Raw genomic sequence first — 27,277 nt, 5'->3', positions numbered from 1 at the left:
GCCCACCACCTCTTCTGCCTCCCACATGTCCACCCATTCTGTAGCTTTTTCCACACCATCACCTCTAACTGTTCCTTCCCCACCACGATCCCAGTCCTCTCTCCACACTCCCATTGTCGAAGTGTCCCGCAGCCCCTCCAGCAGTATTTCCACCCCACACTACACAGATTTATGATGTGTTTTGTAATAAAAATGCCCTGTTGGTTTCAAACCTTTATTAAAAAAGTTTTTTAACTTTAAAAACAGTTTACAAAAAAAAAATATTTTAAATAAAAGTTAAATTATTGTTTACACTGGTTGTCTGTCATTTCTTTCTGCGGCGAAATATGTTTTAAAAAAAGGTTAAATACAGGGTATTTAAAAGGTAAAAAGGTATTCAAAACTAGGTATATAACTGTGGGTAAATTTTAGCTTTTTGCCACAGTTGTGTTCCTGGTTGTGTTTGAAGCAAAGTATTTCACCTGAAAAGTTGTGTTTATTGTTGGTGATTTCCTAACAATGTACACAACTTTTGTTAAAAGGTGAAATACTTTGCATAAAACACAACCAGGTACACACCTGTGGCCTAAAGCTAAAAATAGTAAGACCATGACAAGATAGCCAACTTTGGTTGGCAAAGGTATATACTGTTGGTCCAGAAGGTACACAAGTTTGGTTAGGGCTCAAATTTTTCTCACTCTGTCATCCTGCCAGTGTACTCTGCCTTGAGGTGACATAAAGTATAGTGCAAAATTGTCCCTCATTACTGAAACCGTCACAGAACTTCTAGTGGTAATATTTCCAATGACAACATCCATCTTCGCCAGTAACTTGCTCTTCTCTCCAACCTGCACTTTCTCCTTTACAACCTGTCAAAGAAGGGCTGTAGGAACATGCTATATATAGTTTTCCAGTAGCCAATCCCGTTCGGAAGGCCACAAGGGTCAATTTTAAAAACCAGATCCGGCGTAATCCGTCGAAAAACGGATAGAAAAACGGATGAACCGGATGAGACGGATCCGGTTTTGTCTGTCAAGAACAAGACGGATCCGGCAGAAAACCGGATCCGGCACATCAGGTTTTACAAAACATTTGCCGGATCCGGCATTCCGGCACGACGCCGGATCGCGCCTGACGCCGAAAACCTGATGTGTGAAAGTAGCCTAAGGATGACGTCTTCCATTATTGAGACATCTTGCTTTTTTATGTGTATGTTTTTTAGATATTGAAATAACCTTGTGTATTTTAATTCTTGGATTTCTTCTTTATCCAGGATGGATACACATCCTGATTTTGGTGTACAATTATTGTGAAGCGCCATTTTTTCTTTCTTTTGGGGACAATTTTTTTAATTTACATTATCTTCTCTCAGAGTTTGATCACTGTGTTATGTGGTGTAACATAGCACAAATAAAGTGGCAGGTGTCACCTGCAGTCCTATATAACACAGTGATAACTCTCTGAGTGCAAATAATGTGGTAGATGTCGCCTGCAGTCCTATGTAACACCATATTATATGGAGGTCTGTGGGGGACATTACACTGGTGCTGCGGGGATATCATAATAAATGAGGGGCTGTGAGAGACGTTATACTGTACAGGGAGCTGTGGTAGACATCGTTTTGTGTGGGGTGCTGTGGAGGACAATATACTGTATAGAAAGGGCCGCAGTGCCAATATGCTGCATCTGGGACTGGGAAGTCATAATACTGTATGGGATGCTGTGGGGGCCATTGCAGTGTATATACTGTACTGTTGTGCCCATCATACTGTGTAGGAGGACAGTGTGAGGAGAAGGAACAGTTTGGAGAGGACAGTGTGGAGGGCAGTATGAGGGCATGATATGAAGAGGGGGCAAAGAATGGACATGGAAAGGGGCCAGCATGAAACGGGTACACATTATGGAAACATGGCAGGTGACAGTGTGGCGTTTTAGAGAGTGTAAGGGAAAACAGTGGAGCAGTGACAGCCATGGTATAGGCTGTGGTTCATAAGGCTACAAGGTGTGGTGTTTAGAGCTGTTAGTGGCAGACAGTGGTGCTGTTATAGCTCATAAGGTCAGAGAGTGTGGCGGCCATATACCATATGAGACTTACTCAGGGCACAGTATTGGCAGATGTTTTTATGCAGAGGGCACTTTAATAACACTCTTAGTTTTAAGGGCACTGTGTCGGGATGTGCTGCAGAAAACCAGAGAGGATGGAAGTCTGCAGAGACGAACTGTGGATGTGAGATGTCATCATGGCGTCTAGACAAGATGCAGACGAAAAGAAAGAGAATGACTCCAATCACAGAAGATGTCACCAATAAAGTACCTGGATGCAAATATTTATTTGTGATCCTGTCTGTGTCTCATCAGTGCTGGTTTCTCTATGGACCGAGTCTGATAAAGACTGATAACAAGAACTCCCACCATTGTTATGGATATACTGGGAGCCGTAGGTTCATGATATACAATTATATATGGGGCTGACCTGAAATTACAATTAATTGCTGTATTAAGTTTGATTCTTATGCTGGTTCTGGTGATGCATTCATGTACTTATGATGGCTCTGATGTTGCATGTATTTACCGATGGTGGTTCTGGTGATGTACCCGTATATACTCGCGTATAAGCCGAGATTTTCAGCCCATTGTTTTGGCCTGAAAGTCCCCCTCTTGGCTTATACGCAAGTTACATACCGGTGGTCGGTGGGGGAGGGGGAGCGGGGGGTGTCAGAGATCATACATACCCCCCCCGGCGCGTCTCTGCAGCCCCCCTGCTTCTCCCGCGCCTTCCATCAGCGGTCACGTGGTACTGCTCATTAACCTCATGAATGTGCGCATATTCATTACTTTAATGAGCGGTACCACGTGACCGCTGAAGGAAGGAAGCTGCCGGAAATGCAGGGGCTGCAGAGACCGTGCCAGGAGGAGGAAAGTATATGCGATATTCGCCTGTCCCTGGTCAGTCGCTGTGCGCCGCTCTGTCCTCTGTGTCCCCTGTCAGTGACATTCAGGCAGCAGAGGGAGCGATGATGTAGTTAGTGCGCGCCATGCCCTCTGCTGCCTGAATGTCACTGACAGAGGACCAGGAAGACAGAGCAGGCACAGCGTTGGACCGGGGACAGGTGAATATCGCAGGTGCCAGGGCCCTGAGCCAGCGGTGACACCAGCACCTGGCCTCCAGCAATGAGAGGTGAGTATGTAATTTTTTTTATTTGCAGCAGCAGCATATGGGGCAAAATCTATGGAGCATTTTATGGGGCAGCATATGAGGACATAATCTACAGAGCATTTAATGGAGCATCTTAAAGGGGCATAATCTATGGAGCATCTTATGGGGGCATAATCTATGGAGCATCTTATGGAGCATCTTATGGGACATAATCTATGAACCATTTTATGGGGCATACTCTGTGGAACATTTTATGGTTCCATAACCTTTATGGAGCAGCATATGGAGCATCTTATTCGATGGAGCATCTTATGGGGCCATTATTAACCTTTGTGCAGCATTATATGGTGTGTATTTTGTATGGAGCATCTTATGGGGCCATCAGGAACTATAAGGACCATTATATGGGGCTCCTGATTCAATATGGATATTCAAAAACATTTAACCTACTGATGTCTCAATTAAGTTTACTTTTATTAGTATCTATTTTTATTTTTGAAATTTACCAGTAGATGCTACATTTTCCACCCTAGGCTTATACACAAGTCAATAAGTTTTCCCAGTTTTTTGTGGCAAAATTAGGAGGGTCGGCTTATACTCGGGTCGGCTTATACACACATATATACGGTATATGTGTTCTGATGGTTGTTCTATTGACATATTTATGTACTGATGGTGATTCTAGTGACATATTTATTTTATGATGATGGTTCTGGTGCTGTATTTAATGACTGTGTACTATTTATGTACTGATGATGAGTTTGGTTTTGTATTCATATACTGATGATGGTTTTGATGATGACTGCATCACCAGAACAACTATGACTGCATGAATACATTATCAGAACCATCAGTAGTACATGAATATAACACTAGAGCAACCATCACTAAATGAATTTGTCACCAGATTCACTATCTGAACAGGATTTCACCATCAGAACAGGAATATGTCATCAGAACCACTATCGGTTTTGTTGAAAGCTGTATTTGTTGCATGACAGATGCAAAACCCTTATTACTTTAAGGCAGTGGTCTCCAACCTTTCTAACCTTGAGTCCAACATTCAGCTTAGAGAGAGGGTCGCAAACCACATTCGGCACTGAGAGAGGGTCACGAGGTCCAGTTCCCACCCCCTTCAAAGTAGTGGCAACTAAAACCCCCATTAGAGGTATAATGGGGGATCGGGGGTCCATCCTCTCCTTCCCCCTGTCAAGACATCCAGGGATGACACCCCCCAGGTACCCTGTCGAGCGGGAGCACCGGGGTTTGGAGCCGCTTCCCTCTGGCGAGGGCTCTCGGCGCCCATCACCAGCAGATCACAGCCGCTGACGGGGTGGCAGAAGAACTTCCGGGTGCATTCCTGGCTGGACGCAGAATGTGACGGGCGCTTAATGATGACGTCAGATTCGACGATACCGGTATGCAGCATGGAAATTTGGGAAGAGGACCTGCCGGGCAGTGAGAAGACAAGGTAGGAGATAAAACTGCCTTAGTCTGTGTCAGGCTGTGACAGAGTTAACCTCTGGAGCAGCATGGAGGACTTTTATGAATGGGCATCGAGGAGGAAAGCAGGCCCCAAGCTAAGCCACAGAAAACCAGAGAGGTTGGTAACTAAGCGGATGCAGACCCCTGATCCTGTCCACACAACTAGCAGTAGCCGTGGAGCGTGCCTACGATGATCCTAGATGCCTTGGCACAGCTGGAGAGCTAACTAAGCCTAAAGCAAGAAAGGGGAAATCTAAACTGCCCCGGAGCAGACCCCAAAGGAATAGATAGCCCCCAAACATACAGTGGGGAAAAAAAGTATTTAGTCAGTCAGCAATAGTGCAAGTTCCACCACTTAAAAAGATGAGAGGCGTCTGTAGTTTACATCATAGGTAGACCTCAACTATGGGAGACAAACTGAGAAAAAAAAATCCAGAAAATCACATTGTCTGTTTTTTTTTCATTTTATTTGCATATTATGGTGGAAAATAAGTATTTGGTCAGAAACAAGCAATCAAGATTTCTGGCTCTCATAGACCTGTAACTTCTTCTTTAAGAGTCTCCTCTTTCCTCCACTCATTACCTGTAGTAATGGCACCTGTTTAAACTTGTTATCAGTATAAAAAGACACCTGTGCACACCCTCAAACAGTCTGACTCCAAACTCCACTATGGTGAAGACCAAAGAGCTGTCAAAGGACACCAGAAACAAAATTGTAGCCCTGCACCAGGCTGGGAAGACTGAATCTGCAATAGCCAACCAGCTTGGAGTGAAGAAATCAACTGTGGGAGCAAAAATTAGAAAATGGAAGACATACAAGACCACTGATAATCTCCCTCGATCTGGTGCTCCACGCAAAATCCCACCCCGTGGGGTCAGAATGATCACAAGAACGGTGAGCAAAAATCCCAGAACCACGCGGGGGGACCTAGTGAATGAACTGCAGAGAGCTGGGACCAATGTAACAAGGCCTACCATAAGTAACACACTACGCCACCATGGACTCAGATCCTGCAGTGCCAGACGTGTCCCTCTGCTTAAGCCTGTGCATGTCCGGGCCCGTCTGAAGTTTGCTAGAGAGCATTTGGATGATCCAGAGGAGTTTTGGGAGAATGTCCTATGGTCTGATGAAACCAAACTGGAACTGTTTGGTAGAAACACAACTTGTCGTGTTTGGAGGAAAAAGAATACTGAGTTGCATCCATCAAACACCATACCTACTGTAAAGCATGGTGGTGGAAACATCATGCTTTGGGGCTGTTTCTCTGCAAAGGGGCCAGGACGACTGATCCGGGTACATGAAAGAATGAATGGGGCCATGTATCGTGAGATTTTGAGTGCAAACCTCCTTCCATCAGCAAGGGCATTGAAGATGAAACGTGGCTGGGTCTTTCAACATGACAATTATCCAAAGCACACCGCCAGGGCAACGAAGGAGTGGCTTCGTAAGAAGCATTTCAAGGTCCTGGAGTGGCCTAGCCAGTCTCCAGATCTCAACCCTATAGAAAACCTTTGGAGGGAGTTGAAAGTCCGTGTTGCCAAGCGAAAAGCCAAAAACATCACTGCTCTAGAGGAGATCTGCATGGAGGAATGGGCCAACATACCAACAACAGTGTGTGGCAACCTTGTGAAGACTTACAGAAAACGTTTGACCTCTGTCATTGCCAACAAAGGATATATCACAAAGTATTGAGATGAAATTTTGTTTCTGACCAAATACTTATTTTCCACCATAATATGCAAATAAAATGAAAAAAAAACAGACAATGTGATTTTCTGGATTTTTTTTTCTCAGTTTGTCTCCCATAGTTGAGGTCTACCTATGATGTAAATTACAGACGCCTCTCATCTTTTTAAGTGGTGGAACTTGTACTATTGCTGACTGACTAAATACTTTTTTTCCCCACTGTATATTGTCGGTGAGACAAGATGAAAACACAAACGCAGGCAGAAAAATAGACTGAGCAAACGATGGGGCCCAAACTGACTAGACAGGACAGGAAAGGAAAGACACTGTTTGCAATCACGCAAAAAACCCTGCAAAAAGTCCAACACGTCTGATGCACAAAAACCATGAAGTCGCACAACTTTGCCCCCACTATATCAGCACTCTGGTATGTTCTGAAAGCAAAGGAAAAAGAGAGCAATATAACAGGGGACAAAACAAACTGGCACATGCAGTAACATATGGACGGTGATTCAGCACAGCCCCAGCCGGAGCTGGCTGACCCGCACAAAGCAGAGATAAAGAAAACCAGATCAAATGCAAACAGAATAACAAATGAACCACTTAGCTGAACCATGCAGGGAAAGAGCAGGAGACATCAGACCTAGAAGGCACAGGAAGAAAATCACCAGCAGGGATAGAGGGAGTCAGCTGTCTTAAATCCCAATCAGAAACCCCAGATCTCCATTCGTCTTCCTCATTATCAGTTGGCAAGCCTCTGTCAATCAGATCAGCTCCACTGCCTCCAGTAACCACCAGAGGGAGTCTAGAAAGAGAACTCGCAACCCCTCTGTCAATCTGACCAGCTCCACTACCTTCAGTAATCACTAGAGGGAAGCGAGAGAGAGAATTCACAACAGAGGACCCTGCGAGGAGCATTGCCCACCTGAATCACCAATGATCGTGAGTAAGCCTTTAAGGCAGGGGTGTTATGGCCAAAATTCCAAAATTAAATAAATGTTCCTGTGTTCCATTAGAATGACACAACGCCAGCATTGACACTTGTGCTCAGGAGGACTCGCAAGTCCTCAGGAAAGACCAGGAGATGCGCCATCTGTAGTAGCAAGCTACCTGAAACATGGGCTAAAAAACTTTGCAAAGTATGCATACTTAAAGTCATCAATGACGAGCAGTCTTCCTTTCTGACAGAGATGCTCACCATGGTTAGAGAGGAAGTTCAGGCTTCCATATCGGGCCTTTTGTCAGCAGGGTCCTCGTCCTAAAAGATCGAGATGGGAAATGGGGCAGTCCTCAGAAGAGAAGGATCTGTCCATATGTTCAGACCTGGAGGAAGAAGGGGAGATTACCTCGGAACCTCCTGAGGTAGGCAAGAAATACCTCTTTTCCTCGGACAACACAGACGAGCTACTGCGGGCCGTCAAAGGCACTATGCAGACAGAGGAATCCCAGAAGCCTCAGTCGATACTAGAGGAGATGTTTGGAGGTCTGAGGTCACAGATTCATCGCGTGTTTCCTATGAATGACCACATCCGGGCGATGATTATGGAATAGTGGGAGGATGCTGAGAAGCGTTTAGTCATTCCTCAGGATTTCTGACTCCGTCTGCCATTTGACCCGGATAATATAAAGACCTAGGACGAGTTTAGAAAAATCGATGTTCGGTAGCTAGATTGTCAAGAAAGACTTCAATCCCTTTTGAGGATTCAACTAGCCTCAGAGAGCCTATGGACAGGAAAGCTGATGAAATTCTTAAGAGGGCTTGGGAGGCATCAGCGGCAATCATGAAAAGCTAATATTGCCACTACTTCAGTGGCCAGATCTATGCATATATGGATCGACCAACTGGAGGATCAGTTAAGAGGAAAAACTTCGAGAAGTACTATATTAGAAGGTCTTCCCCTGTTAAAACTCACCACCAGGTTCTTGGCGGATGCCTCAGCGGAATCAGTGTGATTCGCTGCCCGGAATAACTCTTTGTCCAACGAGGCTCATAGGGCTGTATGGATGAAGACCTGATTGGGTGATTACCAATCTAAAAATAAGGTATGTGCTCTACCATTTTCAGATTTGAGAGTGTTTGGGCCAGTTCTAGATAACATACTAGAAAATGTCACCGACATGAAAAAAGGGATCCCTGGGGAGAAAACTAGAAGATATTATCCCTTTCAGAGGAACCGGCCTTTCCAGAGACAGGAGTTTCGGGGGGGAAAGGGAAAACTAATCGATAGGACAACCCTAAAGGGGGTAAAAGCAGAGCTCCACCCTCACAATTTGGGTCCGGTTCAAAGAGCAGAAGGCGATGACGCCATGTCAGTACGGGGTCGCCTGGGGGAATTCATAGATTCATGGAGACTAGTCTCCCAAAATCAATGGGTATTAAACACTATTTCTCAGGGTTACATCTTGGAATTCATCAGACTACCCCCAGCATGGTTTGTGGTGACAAACCCCCAATCCAGAACCGCCGCCTCCCCTATATGGACAGACATAAAGGACCTCTTAAAAGCTGGAATGGTAGTCCCAGTTCCACATTCAGAAGTGGGTCTGGGACATTACTCAACTCTGTTCACAATAAAGAAGCCCTTAGGAGATAGTAGCACCATCGTAAACCTAAAACCCTTAAATTGGTGGATAATGTACAAGAGGATCAGAATGGAGTCTCGAAAGACCACCATTCCCCTCGTAGACAAAAATGTGGTAATGTGCACAATAGACCTAAAGAGCGCATACTACCATGCTCCAATTCACCCGCGCTTGCAAAAATACCTACTGTTCGCCTTAAAGTTAGGGAGCAAGTGCTACCACTTCCAGTTTTATGCTCTTCCATTCGGTCTTGCTTCGGCACCTCGAGTATTTACGAAGCTGGTCGCCAAAATCGTGGCCTACCTGAGACAGAAAGACGTGGTTATCGTTCCATATTTGGACGATTTTCTACTGATATCAGGTTCAAAAGCGGAACTAGAAGAACAGCTCGATCTTGTGATGCCTACTTTAGAAGGCCTAGGTTGGATCCTAAACCGGGAAAAGTCAGACCTAGTACTTGGAACCAGGAAGAAATTTCTTGAGGTTATTCCAGACTCCAGACTCCTGCTTCCAGAAGAGCAAGGTTCGTCTTCTTCTTCAGAATCGAGTTTCCATAAGTTTTGAGAACAATAACGGCCTGCATATCATGTGTCTGTTGGGGTCAGTTCCATACAAGGAAACTTTAGAGGGAGATCCTTTCAGCCTGAGACAGAAGATAGATGTCCTTGGACAAAGAGATCCGTCTATCCCCATCATTAAAATCATCTCTAAGATGGTGGACCATTTCCAGGAAACTCACGCAGGGAGTTCCATGGATTTTGTCGTCTTGTGTAACGATCGTAACAGATGCAAGCAAAGAAGGATGGGGAACCCATCTAGAGGGAAGGTTTTGCCATGGAAGTTTGTCTCCACACATCAAGATCCAGTCCTCAAATCTCAGAGAGTTAGGGGCAGTTTGAGAGACCCTGAAGCAAAATCAGACCCACTTACAAGGTCAGCATATAAAAATCATGTCTGAGAGTATGACGGCGGTATCGTTCCTTCGTCACCAAGGAGGCCCAAGAGACCGGGCGCTATAGGATCTATCCATAAGGATATTTGCCTGGGCAGAGAAAAGAGAAAAAAAATCTGGTTGGTATTTGCAGTTCATCTACAGGGGTCCAGAAACACAGTGGCCGATTACTTCAGCAGACAAAAGATACAGTCCACCGAGTGGGAGCTAAGTGGAGAGACATTCAGTTTTCTGTCTCGTCAGTGGGGAAATTCCCACCTAGACCTCTTTACAACCAAGAGGAATTCCAAGGGCCAAGTGTTCTACTCCCTCCATCCGGCAGACAACCCGGAAGGGATTGATTCCTTAAACCAGGTATGGGGGAAAGAACTCCCGCATGCCTTTCCCCCCATTGTCTTGATCCCAAGAGTCCTCAGAAAGATCCAGGAGGAAGGTGCTTTGGTGATGCTGGTGGTTCCGTTTTGGCCAAGACAAAGCTGGTTTCCCCTGCTGAGGAAGATGTCCCGGGGAGGTCCACTCCGGCTTACGGAGAAGGAAGACCTGCTGTCCCAGGGCCCAGTTCTTCATCCAGATCCAAAGAGTCTTAAGTTATCAGCATGGATCCTGAAGGGAAGATCTTAAGGGCTAAGGGTCTCTCCGACCAGGTGATCTCCACGATCCAGGCCAGCTGTAAGCCTGTGAACTGTGCAATTTACAATAAGAACTGGAAGAGGTTTTGTCTGGAATGTGGTAGCTCTTTCATAGATTATTCCAGGCCTGATATTCCAAAGATCCTGGATTTTCTCCAGGCAGGATTCAATAAAGGATTAAAGCCAAGCATGCTGAAAGTGTAGATTGCGGCCCTGAGTAATTTTTTCACTTTTCCCCTGGCATCTCATCCATGGGTCATGCATTTTTCTAAAGCCACTCAGAGATTAAGGCCCACAATAAGGAAATCGGTCCCTCCGTGGGACTTAAATCTTGTCCTCAACACATTATGTAGGCTTTCTTATGAGCTGGTGGAAAGCATTAACATTGTTAAGCTCACGCTCAAGACAGTTTTTTTGCAGCCATTACTTCAGCCAAAATGCTAGGGGAAATTCAGGCTCTATCAATCCAGAACTCCTATATTCAGATCTTTGACCATCGCATAATTCTAAGATTGAACCCCGATTGTTTGCCCAAAGTGGTCTCCACTCGGAACTTAAATCAAGAGATACTACTTCCCTCCTTCTGCCAGGCCCCAAAAAACCCTAAAGAGAAGTTTTTCCACTCTTTGGATGCTAGGCAGGCAGTCATCCACTATCTAGAAGCGACTTGTGAGTGGAGACAGGATATGAATCTGTTTGTTCGGTATGGGGTAAGAAATAAAGGAACGCATCAAAATCTTCCTTAGCAAGATGGACAACAACCGCCATATCCCTATCATACGAGGCTGAAAATTTGACCCTTCCTGAGGGGTTGAGAGATATAGCAACGTCTTGGGCTGAAAGAGCAGGGGCCTTGGTGGATCAAATTTGTAATGCAGCTACATGGTCTAGCTTAAACACATTCTGTAGAGATTATAAGCTGGATTCTTTGGCAAGTAGTCAGATGACCTTCGGCCGCCGTAAGATTCTACAGGCAGTAGTCCCACCCTAGAGTTAGAGCACTTTGGTAATCTCCATGGTGCTGTCAGGAGGGACGCCCTGGAAAATGGGGATTAGACCTACCGGTAATATTGTTTCCAGGAGTCCATCCTGACAGCACTGGTAATTCCCTTCCTTGAATTTTGTATTATAACATGTAAAGAATTTGAATAAATAACATTTTGCATCCATCCAGGTGTGGTACTTGAAAAAATCACTGATGAATGTGGGTGGGAGGGGTCTTTTAACCTCTCATGCATTTCCTGTCCCTATAAGGAAGGAAGGACAACCTCCATGGCGCTGTAAGGATAGACTCCTGGAAACAATATTACCGGTAGGTCTAATACATGTTTCTTTTTAGTCTCCTCAGTATGGGAACCCCCAATCTTAAACATTATTGGCAGGAGCTAAAGCAATTGAGCCGCAATCTCTGGTAACATAATGGGAAGAATTCTGTGTACTTGATCTGTATTGAAGAGACAAATGCTGGAAATGATAAAAAGCCCAAATATGGTCTTTTCTGGATTAAACAGTAATAAAAGAATATGCACAGTGGTGCTCACCTGGTGTGGTTTTGCGCACACAACCACTGATTTAAAGGCTGCTACAGACCCACGGTTGAAAATGGAAGAAATAAAACTGGGAGTAATGGGTTAGTCTGCGTTGCCGTGGAGAAAGAATATCCTGGGTGTCCTGATGAAGAATTTGTAAAACTTTGAAACGTGTTGACAATTAAACCGCCTAAACTTGGATCTGCATCCGTTATTCTTTCTCCACGGCAACCCATTACTTACAGTTTTGTTTCTTCCTCTGATCTGTTTTGCAGACTTTGACTCCACAGGCAGATTGTACTGATACATTGTGCACAGCAATGCATTCTTATGTCTTTCTAATCTAGACAAAGAATAAAAAAGATTTTTAATCCTATAAAATTACTAAAAAATAATTAAAAAAACTAATGTCGTTTTAATGCTTTTTTTAAGGATCGGTAAATAGCGTAAAAAAATAGCATCCAAAAAGGAGTGATTACTATTTTTTCTCTATTAAACCCATAAAAAATTTAATAAAACTGTAAAGCTTAGGACGTGTTCACATGTAGCGTAAATGCTACGTTCTCCTTACGGTAATGCTTTTTTTTTGTAGGTGTCCATCCTCACGCAGTAACAATCTTCTCTCATTATTGTGTGATTGCTGTCTTTTTTTTATGCGTTTTCTCTCTTATTTGATGCGATTTTGGTGCAGATATGAAGCAGACTTTTTACCACTTTTTTAATAGTACAGAAAATCTTTGATTATGCACTTAATAATGCTATGGCTTTTTTCATGCTTTTATTCCAAAGAAGCCTATAGAGAAAAAATGCAATAAAACCATAGAGTTTAGCAGTGTCTTTAGACGCAGCGAGGGCGGAGATTTCACGGAATCACGTCCACTCTGCTTAGACATTTAGACCGTGTTCACATGTAGCGTAAAGGCTGCATATTTAGATTTGCTTTTTTGCACAGAAATAAAGCAGTGTTTAACTGTCCAAGCGAAGTGGATGTGATTACCTGAAAACTGCGCCCCCTGTGGTCTAAAGATACTGCTGATCTGTGCGGTTTTGTTGCTTTTTTTTTTCTCTAGAGGCTTTTTTGTTTTCTGTGGAACCTAAAAAAAGCCCATGTAAAAAACTGCAGCTACTTTTTTAACCACTTTTTTAACCGCTTAACAACCTCCAAAACTCCTTTTAATGGTGGCAGTTAAGGGTACTTATTCCTCAGAGTTGCTTTTTAACGGTGCTGAGAAATAAGTGTATAGAGCCCCCCAGTGTCAGAAATTCTCCTGGATCTCGGCTACCAGGGGTAGCCGAGACCCCGGAGAACATAATTAGGGTTGGTAATACTACCCCAGTGTTGCGATCACTGTTATTCACGGAATAACGGCGACCATTAAAAAAAAAGTCAGATTTCCCATTAATTTCTTTCTCCTCTGATGTGATCTAGCAGGTCAGAGAAGAGAAATGGGGTCCCTCGAGTCCCCCTGGTGCCTCCAGTATCCCTGGACCCTCCTGCATCCCCCGGTCCTGTCCCTTGGCCGTCGGAGTCATCTTCCGGGAAGAAAATGGTGGGCGCATGCGTAGATCTGCCAGCCACAATGTGAAATTTCTCTTATTGGTTCATTTTGATCACTGTGATAGACCCTATCAAAGTGATCAAAAAAAAGAAAAATAGTAAAGCAACACCCCCTTTATCACCCCCTTAGTTAGGTAAAATTAAGTTCCAACAATCCTGGAGACAGTCCTGGATTTGGGTCTATGCCCTGCAGTGCAGTGTGAAGGTCAGCAAGGGCAGTAGTGGTGGCTGAGGTTGTTGGGAATTGTATACCCTGGCCTCCCTCTACAGGGAAATGGTACCTCTTCTCTTGCATGTTACTATCGGTACCCACTATGCTATCAGCATCTCCTTTGCTGCGTTGACTTGAAGCTGGTCCTGGATCCCAAAGAATAGAGACACAGTCCAGGGCAACTCTTAACTGACCAAATTTATTTACTTCAGGACACAGCACATCCATGTATTGTCCAGGATTTTCATCACAGTAAAGACAGCACATTACTTCATCTTTCCCTTCACTGTTCCTTGCGTCACTAAGTGTTTCCACAGGACGGAGCATCTCAGATGACCCCTCAGTGTCCTCCCTGCCAAGCATTACCATGGTGAAGCATTCTCCAGTCCGTTTCACCATAGACAACAGAGATCCAGCCCACGAGGCTATCCGCCACATTCTGGAGTGACCTGCCCGTACACGTTTACGGTGACCTTCAATCCTCCTCTGCTTCCTACTTTTACTCTCAACTGCTGGTTCTGCTGTACCTTGTTCTTCTCTAAGTACCACCCGTGAATGGCTGGGAATACACTTTAATGTTATGGGGTAGTTAGGCGGCTCGGGCATATAGCCCACCCGAGCACACAGGGGTCAGGCCCCGGACTGACTACTATAGGAAGATCTTCCTGACTTATTCCCCAGCTAACCCCTCCTACAATTAACTCCTATATGTCTTACAAATATTTCTACTGTGCAGTGAACTCAGTGCCCCCATCTAGTGGCCATAACATAGACTGCACTTTCCCTATCATATACATGGTGCAAAAACATAACAGCACATAATATATAAATAATGCAGCAACATGAATTAAACGTTAGTACGCTACAACGGTATAAAATATATAAATATACATATATATACATAATAACATGATGGAGATTTAAAGGGATAAAACTCTCATCCCCTTACAGCAATCTCAGACGTCTGCTGAATGTGCCTCACTGCCACTGCCCCTCTGACATCTCCTTCTGCCAAGGGAGAAAGAAATGGCAAATGGGCATGGATAGGGGTGTGGCCAGGGGCATGACCAAAATTTACCACAGAGCACATAGTGCGCAGTATAATCTCTCCTTTTTTCTGTTCTTTAAGGCTGTGTGCTCACGTAAGCGTTCTTTTCTCGTTTTTTAAGCGTTTTTACTGGCAAAAACACTTAAAAAGCTTACAAGAAGCATCCCATTCATTTTAATGAATTCTGCACTTTTTGTCATATTGATGCGTTTTTTTCCGCAAAAAAATGCATCGCGGTAAAAACGCAGCATGCTCATTAATTTCACAGAAAAATCTGCATTTCTAACTATATTCTATGAGACTGGGGATGCTCCGGAAAAAAACGCATAAAAAGCACGCAGAAAACACACGGAAAAAAAACGCTTGTTTCCTGGGAAGGAGTCCGGTTTTTAGTCAGGAATTTTCTGTATATGTGGGTACATAGCCTAAGAGTTGGCAAGTTTGGGTAAGTCCCCATTAAAAGATCTAGTAGATATTGATATTATTATTAACTGGCACCCCAAAAGTCAAGAGATTCTAGTGACCAATCAAAGAGGCTGGGGCTGGGCAGGGAAATAATCTCAGAAGGCAGAGACTTGGGAAGAGCTTTGTTATTCCCAGAGGACTTAATTCCTCATTTGCATGCTTCATTTCTGACTTCTGGGGAATGCAGCAACAGATAAAAGACATGAAGATGCTGATTGATTTAGCTTTTAAAGACCTTCATGCCCATATATGTGGTCTGAGAGGGGGTTTCCTTTAAATGTGGGGGAAAACACTTTAACTTTACGTGATAAAAGTAAAATGTACCTTTAAGTATTGATAAAGCTATATTTGGCTTACCCTGACTCCCCATTTTGGGGTAAATGATCCCCAGACCTAACAATAGACTTACGTTTTCTTGATTTGCTGTCATGCTGTGAGTTGTAGTGTCAGAACAGTGATATATTGCACCTTTTTTTTAAGAGTAAGCTATAGTAATTTAAAGGGAATTAGTACCTTTTCTGACTGCATCGTGTGGGTGGTATGCCAAAGACAGTATATTTGGACCACTGTGCAGTGAATTAAAAGAAGTAAAACCATGATGAAATAATTATGAGGGTTGACAATATTGTAATAAGCAGAACAAATAAAATTATAGTTCAGGCTTTAACAATTTGTTCCCGGTACCTCCACTCCCACACCGCTCTTTTTCAGCTAACAGGTACATGACAAGCGTTGTCGAAAGGTTCAAAACATGGAATGTTACCATTATTCAAAGCATAGCTCATTAATTTCATAAAAAGAAAAGATGTGTTTCGGACCAAAGACCCCTCTGCTACATAATAAAACACTAGTAGTATGAAAGGTAGATGGTGGGTGGGTGCCATCACAGATTTTTTCACTGGAGCTGAAATGCTGAGATATTATTTTTATCTTGCATAGTATTTAAAGGGGTCTGCAAGATCTTATCCCTATATGTAGTAGGTGTAATAATAATAATAATACCTTCAATTAGAAATATAGTACAGTTCTTCTGATTCGCTATGTCATTTACCCTATATGCAGGGCATTGTAGTAGCTTAAGTATCCATGGTTACAACCACTAACAGCTAACTAACTATCCTAAGCTACTACAATGTCCTGGACATGGGGTAAGGGACACAGCGAATCAGAAGAACTATACTACATTTCTAATTGGGGTATTTGCCAATATTATTATTATTATACCTACTACATATTGGGATTGGATTTTGGAAATGGGAATACCTCTTTAAGTAGCAATTATAGAGTCATATTATACTCTACTTTGCCTTACATTTTATTTGCTGTATGCTGTACACCCCCTTTAAATTCCAAATAAATGATTGTCCACATGGACATAACAGAAGATAACATTGATAGGGGCTTGTGATTCAGCCTATTTTAATTTTCAAACTGAAGGGACAATTTAAAGTTGACTGTCACAAAGTCTAAAGACAATTTTTGCTTTTATTATATTTCCTCTACTCAACTAAGGATTAGATCTTATTTATTTATTTATTTATTTTGTTATATGAATCCAGAGATATGGGCCTTTAATTTAATACATATTTCTTTGGACTTTTCCAAAGAGGTGTTGCTTCAAGGATTCTATGAGGGCGTGTGTTTAAGCTGCACTGCATTATTCAGGATCGGGCTACGTTCCCCTGTTCCTGACCAGGCACATTGTTAGGTTTTATTGTATATGTGCTTTTAACGGCTCTAAAAAAAACATTTTTTTATTGTTATACATAGGGCTTAATTTTTACATAATTTTTATGTTCTTTTTTTTGCTTATATCAGGACAAATTGCAAAGAATAATAGGAAACCACATTTTTTATATCTTTTATGACCATAAAAGACAACTAAAAATAGAACATTTTAGATTGCATTCCACCTTACATATAAATGATTTTTATATAATGGACATGTTTTCTTTCAAAGGGACCTGGGCTTGAAACAGCTATTTGGACTGGCAGTGTTTTTTTAGTTTTGATTTATTTTATTTTTCTTGTCTTTTTATTTTTAGTTTTTTTAAATTTATTTCACATACTGTGCCTGCAACCCACTCTCCCACATGCCCACCCAATACGGTCTTTACAGACATTTTTGGAGGCGTTTCTGCATTTTGTTTCTGGTTTCCCCTGTAACTGGGGTTGGTATGGGAGTCCCTATCACAGTGGAAATTCAACCTCCTACCTGCAGAGCTGACTAGCTCTCTTAAGACCTACCAGTTCATGTTCCCTCCCTACACCCAGCGATCACATGACCACTGGGTACAGAGGAGGAAGCACGGTCAGTGCTCCTTAATCTGTACACATAAGTGCTAGATCAGAGTTTTAAATATAATGATCGAAAAGGCACACATGGCAATATACCATGTTTGCCTTGTCTTTTGGGTGTCTGACTGTGTCTGACAGTTGGCTCCCCACCATCGTAGCTGCATGCTCTCCTGCAACCTGCTTATTCTACACCGACATTTTAGAACATCGGTGCAGAATAAAGTGTGCAATGCCCACATATTTGTAGTCTATGAGCTGTCGAGAAATAATCTGTTATCCCACCCTTTGTAAAGACCACGAAAAATAGACAAAAATAAAAATGCCCTTATCTCTAGAACTAAATTTGTGGAATTAAAGAAACAAAAATGGAAAAATTAAGGGAGGTCAGCATTGGGAATAAAGTATGAGCAAAAACTGGCCACTTTTCTTCTGGTGACAAGTCCTCTTTCAGTAGCCTTAGAGATCCTTCCTACTGTCCTGGCTAATGAGTCTTGGAATTCTGAAGGTTAAGTTTATGGTCAACTATTACTCCTCCATGGCGGCTTTTCCTTTGCTCTCGAAGTGCATGCTCTACTGCTGCTCTATTACTGTGTCTGTGGACAGGGAACAAGGAACTGGGGGCTGTTATTCTAGTAAAAGTGGGGGAATCCAGAGTGTGGACCTTCATTGACTTAACATTTATTGCCTCACCTGGGGATGTTTGTGATTTTCTAGAACCAGCTCCACTCTTATCCAAGGGTTGTGTCTGGTATTGCAGTTCAGCTCTCTTCTTCACTTGTCTATTACTGAGCTGCAAAACCGGACATAGGTCCTGATTCATTAGGATTGTCATTTTGTACGCCAGTCTTAATAAAGGGAGTGCTGATGCATTATGCGCAAATTAATTAAAAGCATGCATCTATTAAAGGAAAGCTATCATTAGAAAATAACCTATTGTTTTTTCGTGTTAAATGTATATTTATAATTATGGCGTAAATGATGAAGAATTGGTCAGGCAAGCTTGGCAATCTCGTTTAAACTATGCCAACTTTTCAAAAAGCTGGTAGAAAGGGCAGGGACTGGAGTAAAAAGAAGTCAAAAGTTGTCAAATTTTTGCACAACTTCAAGTAGTACAAAAAAACATGCAAAATTTCAGACACTTTTACACCACAATTCTGGCTAAAAATGCTTGATGAATAGGGGGCCACAGTCTATGGAAAATAATGGCACCGTTTGTAGATAAAAGGTTCACAGCCATATGTCATTATTTCTGCAAAAGAATAACTTAAAGGGATTGTCCGATGAAGACATTGTATCACCTGACCAGTGGATAGGTGGTAACTTGTTGATTAGTATAGGTTGACTGCTGGGACCCTCACTAATTGGCAGAATGGGGAACTCTTAGCCCCCAATAGTATAAAGCAACAATGCGCATGCTTAACTACCGCTTTATTCATTCCCTATGGGGCAGCCGAGCAGCTTTTTTTTCCGCAGCCCCATAAAGAATGAATGGAGTAGTGCTCATGTATTCCACCTGCCCTGCCATTTTGTAACAATGACCCACTGGGGATAAAAACTCCACGATCTGTCGATCAGTACAGGTCCCAGCAGTCGGAACCCCACCGATCAGCAAGCTAACACCTCTCCCATGTATACATGATAACTTGATTTCACTGGACATCCCCTTTAATCCTCTCCTCTCATACAATTCCTTTAAGGAAGCACTGGGTGTTAATTAGTAGGATTCTCATCATACATAATATTTTAACATTGCAGCAAATAGTGTGTGTGTTGTGTTCTCCTTTAATACACCTTTTACGAAGTTACTTACTCCAGGAAGGTCAAGGAATAGACAACCCTCAAGTCCTGACCTAATTGATATCGACTAACCTCCCAAGTTCATTGTGGCTTCCAACTCTTCCCGTAAGGGGTTAAGAGAGGTAGAACACCCACACATATAATGCACCGATACAAGAATGCTAAGAAGAGTATCAGGAACTTACCACCCCGAAAGAGAGCAACAGAAGAAGAAAATAGATATTCCCATGGACTCTTTGGAAGTAATTTGATGGTAGAGGGTGAGACATGTCAGGAGGACAGTGTGGTCTTCTGCAGGTAATGTTCCTGTAAGTCCTTGTATCAATAGTAAATGTAGAACTCAATGTCGAAAGTCAAAGTGAATAGAGGATGTTCTACATAAAGTAAGTCATGAAGAACAATTATTTGATTCTCCTTTAATTAATGAAAGCTTTAGGTGGTTCTCCAGATACATCTCTCCTGTGCCTGGTCCTTCCCTGGAATGCTCCAGCTGTCATCTCAGCCCAGGTAGAGCTATCTCCTCCTCCCAGGATGCTGGGCTATCTCCTCCTTCCTAATCCTTCTCAATTGAATGTATCTATTCTCTGGTCACAGCATCTGAGAGCTCCTCATCTGCCTCCTTACCTCAGTGAAATGTCTCTGGAGAGTGAAGAGCTAAGACAGAGGATGTGAGAATTTAGCGATTTCCCCCCGTGAGCCGTGCGAAGAGGTGGCTGCATCCTAATAACCATTTTAGATTGCACAAAGTATTGACTGACTTGATCTTCTGGACATAAATGATGAGTGAAGCTGTTCATATATTGAAGGAAGAGGAGGTGAAGCTCTGGATTTTCATCTTTTTTTCTGCATTGTTTCTTTGAATATTTTTTTTTTTCAGCTTATTAGAATGTAGCTAAGTTTGCAGAACAAAAATGGAATTTATTATATGTACAGTGAAGACTGACACGGGAGCCCCAGTTGGAAAAATGTACAGGGAAGGTGCACATTTTGAGAAAAAAATTACACTAATAAAAACTATTAAAGGTCGCGAAAAAAAAAACAAGTTCTCCCACAGTGTATGGTTATATGAATGCATCAACAGAAAATATGTTTTATAGTTTTTAATTGTGGAAAAATAAAATAAAAAAGCTGTCATATATTACTAAATAATTAGAATACGACTGTAACCTAAGGACCTGCAGCATTAGCATTAACGTTATTGTGTCATTGATTCCACATGGTAAACACAAGATTAAAAAAAAAACAATGCCAGAAATTTCTCAATGCAAAAACAAAAAAAGTAGTAGTTATTTATATATATTTTTTTTATATATATAACATGAATTGTCCCGTAAAAAAAAACAAGGCTACATACGACCACTTCAACAGAGAACTAAAAAAAATGTATGGCTCTGAACATATGGAGAGAAAAAAAATTAAATATAAAACTCCATGTCCAAATCCATGTGTACTGAAGGGTATCTGACACCAAGTTTTTGCTGCCCAATCTGTGAGCTGCATGACGTATAGAGAGAGACTCTGATTCCAGCCTTGAGTCACTTACTGGCCCAATTGTAAATATGGTAAAATTGTTGTTATATCAGCAGGAGATTATCAATAAAGGTCTAATAAACCTGCTACTATAGGGTCCTCTATATTCATAAAACCATGCCCCCACCACTGATTGGCTGCTTTATGCCTATGCACAGTGTACAAAGAAAGCAGCATATTAGTGGTGTAGGCAAATTATACACTGCCCAGCATCCAGAGAACTGGTAGATCTGCAGGAGAAAAAAACAATTTTTTTCAAAACCGCCGCAAAAAACGGTAAGTGATACATCATTAGAATCAGGGTTTCTGCCTCCATATCATTCTGCTCTCAGATGAGATAGCAGAAACCTGGTGACCAGATTCCCTTTAACAATAATACAGTACACATTCAGCTACTAATGACTCTGCAGAGGTGACTGTAGGAAGCCAGAATGTTATCATGTGTCCTCTATGTCTATGCTAAAAAATTGGCAAAGGGGATAACTTGCTGATTTCATAGAATCCTTCTGCTGAGAACCCCAGCGATCCTAAGAATAGGACTTTGGAACCCTAACAATAGGTCTCTACATCCCTGTCCTCAATGGAACAAAGGTGCGCATCCTTGGCCTCGACATTCATTCCGTATGGGTTAGCAAAGAAAAGCACTTGGCTAATTCTGGCAGTCCCACAGACAATTAATGGCGTGGTGGCTATGAATGCACAACTCTGCTCCAGGACGAGGATCCAGATACCCTATGTTGTACTGGTGCAAGGGTGTGGACTGTAATGTCTTGTTCCTGCCCCTGAAGACAACAATCGCATCATGTGTTCAGCGTAATGCGGTTTTACATTGTATTGTGATGTGTTAATGTACAGTGTATAAGTAAAGTAAAGAGTTAATGTACAATGTGAGTAGCAGGGTAAGCACAGTGCAAGACATAGACTAGGATTAGAGTGCAATAGATAGTGATAGACAGGGCTGGACTGGCCATCTGGCAATTCTGGTAAATGCCAGAAGGGTCTGTCTGGTCATGGGTTGCCTTGCCTACTAGGTTGTTAGCAGAACCGGTGTTCTCAAGATACCCATACTGTAAAGAGTTGTGATGGAGCACAGTCGCTGACTCAATCACTTACTCCAGCAGACCACGGGTATCATTAGACATATTGGTCTTGTAGAAAATCTTCCTTTCCTTCATCCAGGGTAATATTAGTAATATATCCCATCTGGTTCATGGGCCTGTGTCATTTCAAATGCCAGGACTGAATTTCAGCCCCAGTCCGTACCTGGTGATAGGCCTTATGAATGCATAGGTGATCTGAATAGTATATAATACAGTTATAATTTTGGGACTAATCCACAGTGGGAGAGGGGTATTGCTAGGGAAAAGCAGGCACTTCCTGATTCTTGAAGTTGAAGGTGCAGTGGGCTGACGGCAAGAAGAATGCATGTTGTATTGGGCAGTATGAGACCTTACAAGACTCCCTGCAGACATTCCTGCAATATCTAGAGCCTAAGGTCTGTTTCACACATCTGTTTTTCTGCTGAGTCGAAATCCGCCAAAATGGCGGAAAACGGATCCCGTAGACGGATTGAAAAAAACGGGTGGCACCGGACCGTTGTTTTGACGGATCCGTGTAAGGTAGAATTTTAAAGGAACCGTGTCTGGAATAAGGAGAGAGAGAGAGATTTTCAGCCGCCAGAACCGGGTTTAGGGTTAAATTTCTGCCAAAGGTAATTCTTCCGGGCATGCACAGTGAAAAATGTGGATCCGGCCAGGCAAAAAAACGTTTCATGGTTCGTCCAGTCATGTCAGCGGACGCCAAAATTTTGGCGGGTCTCCAAAAAAACAGATCCAACGGATGACCATCCGTCAAGATCCGCCAATAATGCAAGTCAATGGGAAAAAAACGGATCCGCCATGAAAAATGGCGGATCCGTTTTTTTGGCAAAACAGCGGATTTTGACTGATGGAGACAAACGGATGTGTGAAAGAGGCCTAAGGCTTGAAACAGGTGCAATGGAGGAAGATGGACATGGAACCACGTGAGGTAACGGATCTCATCAATACTGCAGCGCCGGACGGGAGGTCACTGGGCCTGAAGGAACCAGTAAAAGTAGGGTTAGTCAAGGTGGAACTGAAAGTGAAGCAGAAAATGTATCGTATTACTGAAACAGGAACTGGAGGGTGCTGGGCCCGATACTGAGTGTTACAATCTGATGTACTTGAACTGTCCAGTAAACTGTTGAATGTTGAAATGAACTGGGTGCCCCTGACGTATGTGCGGCTGTTCCTGAAGATGGAGACTAGAGGATAGGGGAGCCCTGTGGTGTGCAAGTGAGTGTAAAGCACCCTACAATAGACAGCACACTGGGGCTGGGACATGAATTTCGTGTAAAGTGGCAGGGCAACATGGAGTAACAGCTGGACCACGGCTACCACCCTCTGGCACCTTACACTGGTGCTAAGGGCCCACCAGTAACATCTACTCTGTGTCAAGTCTATGTCAATGCTGGATCCATCTGGCGGGAGCAAAGTTTATAGGAAGGTGAACATGTCCAGTTCCTGAAGGAAGATGGACCGTGGGGCTGGTTTGGTCCCATACTACAGGGACGGATGAGCCGGCAGTTATCCAGCCGCACAAGGAAGTGGCCGCACCCAAAGTAGCCACGCCCCTGAAAGATAGAATCAGAAGTCCCAGTGGAGAAACAGGTTTCAGCTCTTGTGAAGCCTTGGCCGAAGGCAAAGTTGTTGATTGCCAGAAGTGATGGCAAATCTGGCCATGGTTTACGTGCCTCAGGGAGCGCACTTGACCGTGTATGTGAGAAGAATCGAGGTCAAGGAAACCTGGGTCTGAACGCAGGTACCTGACCCAAAAAAGAAGAGGAGTCGAACGTCAAGTGATGTAGAGAGTAGTAGATAATGGTGTACTACTCATATAATGACTACTGGCTACTCCTGACGAAGAACAAAATGTGTGTTGGGTCAGTAGGGACACGTACCTAATCCAGCTACAATGTAAGTCAGCATCTCTAGTTTTACTGTTGTATATTTGTGACACTTAATCTTGTATGAGAAATACTTCCCCTTAAGCTACACAGTATTTTCTATCATGCGATATATACTGTATCTTTACAGCTTTACTGTATGTAATTTGACTAGTTTAATAGTGTAGTGATTGTAAATCACAGAGCCTTGCTTTTACATATTCATTGTGTATTAAATTATGAATTGTTTTTTGATATTTAGTAAAATTTTATTTTTGGGCATAATATACTCTAGTACACAATAGGAGGGTAAAAAAACCAAATAGTATATATAGCCTAGTAAAAACACTTTTTTATTTGTAAAAAGTTAAAATAGATAATCGTACAAACTAGTAATAGTACAGAGGCTGCTGTCCTCAGAGCAGGGACTAACACAATACTACAAACGGTAGTATCATATGCATAATGGTAAATACAGTGCCTTGCAAAAGTATTTGGCTCCCTGGAACTTTTCAACCTTTTCCCACATATTATGCTTCAAACATAAAGATACCAAATGTAAATTTTTGGTGAAGAATCAACAACAAGAGGGACACAATTAGTTACAATTAGACACAATTGGTTATTTTAAATTTTTGTGGAAATATAAAAACTGAAAAGTGGGGAGTGCAATATTATTCGGCCCCTTTACTTTTAGTGCAGCAAACTCACTCCAGAAGTTCATTGTGGATCTCTGAATGATCCAATGTTGTCCTAAATGACTAATGATGATAAATATAATCCACTTGTGTGTAATCAAGTCTCTGTATAAATGCACCTGCTCTGTGATAGTCTCAGGGTTCTGTTTGAAGCACAGAGAGCATCATAAAGACCAAGGAAAACAACAGGCAGGTCTGCGATACTGTTGTGGAGAAGGTTAAAGCCGGATTTGGATACAAAATGATTTCCAAAACTTTAAACATCCCAAGGAGCACTGTGCAAGTGATCATATTGAAATGGAAGGCGTATCATACCACTGTAGATCTACCAAGACCCGGCCGTCCCTCTAAACTTTCATCTCAAACAAGGAGAAGAATGATCAGAGATGCAGCCAAGAGGCCCTTGATCACTCTGGATGAACTGCAGAGATCTACAGCTGAGGAGGGACAGTCTGTCCATAGGACAACAATCAGTCGTACACTGTACAAATCTGGCCTTTATGGAAGAGTGGCAACAAGAAAGCCATTTCTCAAAGATATCCATAAAAGGTGTTGTTTAAAGTTTGCAACAAGCCACCTGGGAGACACACCAAACATGTGGAAGAAGGTGCTCTGGTCAGATGAAACCAAAGCTGAACTTTTTGGCAACAATGCTAACTACTTTCTGAACAACTCTCTTAATCTGTTGGCCCTCACTGAAACCTGGATTCAGGATTCTGACACTGTCTCTCCTGCTGCCATTTCCTACGGTGGCTTACAATTCTCTCACTCCCCGAGACCCACAAACAGACCTGGTGGTGGAGTTGGCATACTCCTGTCCCCACAATGCACTTTCCAGGTCATCCCCCCAGTCCCATCACTCTTATTCCCTTCTTTTGAGGTCCACACCATCAGGCTCTTCCGTCCCCTCTCCCTCAGGGTAGCGGTCATATACCGGCCCCCAGGCTCACCCACCCTCTTCCTTGACCACTTTTCAGCCTGGCTGCCACACTTCATGTCCTCAGAACTACCAACCCTCATCCTGGGAGACTTCAACATCCCCATTAACAGCCCTAATTCCACATCTGCATCCCAGCTTCTATCACTAACCACCTCTCTAGGCCTCTCACAGCTTTCAACCTCTGAGACACATAAGGACGGTAACACCCTTGATCTGGTCTTCTGCCGGCTCTGTTCAATCTCCCACCTAAACAACTCACCGCTTCCACTCTCTGACCACAACATTCTCTCCTTCACGCTCACAAATCCTCGCCCACCCCAGCTCATTCCTACCTACCACACAGTCAGAAATCTACAAGCTATTAACCCTCAGACACTTTCAGATTCCCTACACTCATTTCTGTCCCCAATCTCCTCTCTTTCCTGTCCTAATCTGGCTGTTCATCACTACAATGACACTCTTAGAAGCACCCTTGACCAAGTAGCTCCCCTCACCCTCAGAACCTCCAAACACAGAGTAAAAGAGCCCTGGCTCACATCGCAAACTCAACTTCTCCAGCGATGCTCCAGGAGTGCTGAACGCCTATGGAGAAAAACCCGCACACCAGAAGACTTCATCCACTTCAAATTTATGTTAAGAACCTATAACACTGCCCTTCACCTTGCCAAACAGACCTACTTCACCTCCCTGATCTCCTCACTAGCCAACAACCCCAAGAAACTTTTTGACACTTTTCACTCCCTCCTCAGGCCAAAAGCACAAGCCCCTATCACAGACATTTGTGCTGATGACCTGGCCTCCCACTTTACAGAAAAAATAGATAATATCCGTCAAGAAATCTGCTCCCAACCACCAATTGCTGTGACTCCCATCCCTTCCTACATCTCCCCTGGCTCACTCTCCACATTTGATCCCATAACAGAAGAAGAAGTCTCCAGACTCCTCTCTTCTTCTCGTCCGACTACATGCACTACCGACCCCATTCCCTCAAATCTCCTCCAGTCTCTCTCTCCAGTCGTCACAACCCACCTAACTACAATCTTTAATCTCTCCCTCTCCTCGGGCATTTTCCCATCCTCCTTCAAACACGCCATCGTTACTCCACTACTAAAGAAACCTGCTCTCGACCCATCCTGCACAAACAACTACAGACCAGTCTCCAATCTCCCCTTCATCTCTAAACTTTTGGAACGCCTAGTTTACTCCCGCCTTACCCGTTACCTCTCCATTCACTCCCTTCTAGACCCTTCACAGTCCGGCTTCCGCCCCCTACATTCGACTGAAACTGCACTCATCAAAGTGACCAATGACCTTCTGACAGCAAAACGTAACGGTGACCACTCTCTGCTCATTCTTCTTGACCTATCTGCAGCTTTCGATACTGTTGACCACCATCTCCTACTCTCTAGGCTCCAGTCACTAGGCATTAAGGACACTGCACTCTCCTGGTTCTCTTCCTATCTCTCTGACCGCTTCTTCAGTGTTTTGTTCTCTGGCTCCACGTCATCTCCTCTTCCTCTTGCTGTCGGGGTACCTCAGGGCTCAGTCCTTGGCCCCCTTCTTTTCTCTCTCTACACGGCCCCAATTGGACAGACCATCAGCAGATTTGGCTTTCAGTACCATCTTTATGCTGATGACACACAACTATACACGTCTTCCCCCGACCTTACCCCCGCTGTACTACAGAACGCCAGTGACTGTCTGTCCGCAGTCTCCAATATCATGTCCGCTCTCTATCTGAAACTCAACCTCTCCAAAACTGAACT

At 43.2% G+C, this 27,277-nt stretch overlaps 1 protein-coding gene across 1 annotated transcript in view; it reads right to left on the bottom strand.

The window, feature by feature from the left end:
- Window positions 1–20,001, bottom strand: part of LOC141086566 (vasoactive intestinal polypeptide receptor 1-like) — a 422,518-nt gene extending 402,517 nt beyond the window's left edge. Inside the window, exon 1 of the mRNA XM_073572713.1 lies at window positions 19,564–20,001. Coding sequence (XP_073428814.1) covers window positions 19,564–19,647 — 84 coding nt within the window. The 5' untranslated portion in view covers window positions 19,648–20,001. The remainder of the gene's footprint in view (window positions 1–19,563) is intronic.
- Between the last annotated feature and the right edge of the window lie 7,276 nt (window positions 20,002–27,277).

The sequence above is a fragment of the Dendrobates tinctorius genome, unplaced genomic scaffold (assembly GCF_039654945.1).
Source record: "Dendrobates tinctorius isolate UK_male_01 unplaced genomic scaffold, ASM3965494v1 ptg000032l, whole genome shotgun sequence".
In the NCBI taxonomy this organism is placed as follows: Eukaryota; Metazoa; Chordata; class Amphibia; order Anura; family Dendrobatidae; genus Dendrobates; species Dendrobates tinctorius.
The sequence above is the reverse complement of the archived record's forward strand: the minus strand, read 5'-3'. Positions and strand labels throughout refer to the sequence as shown.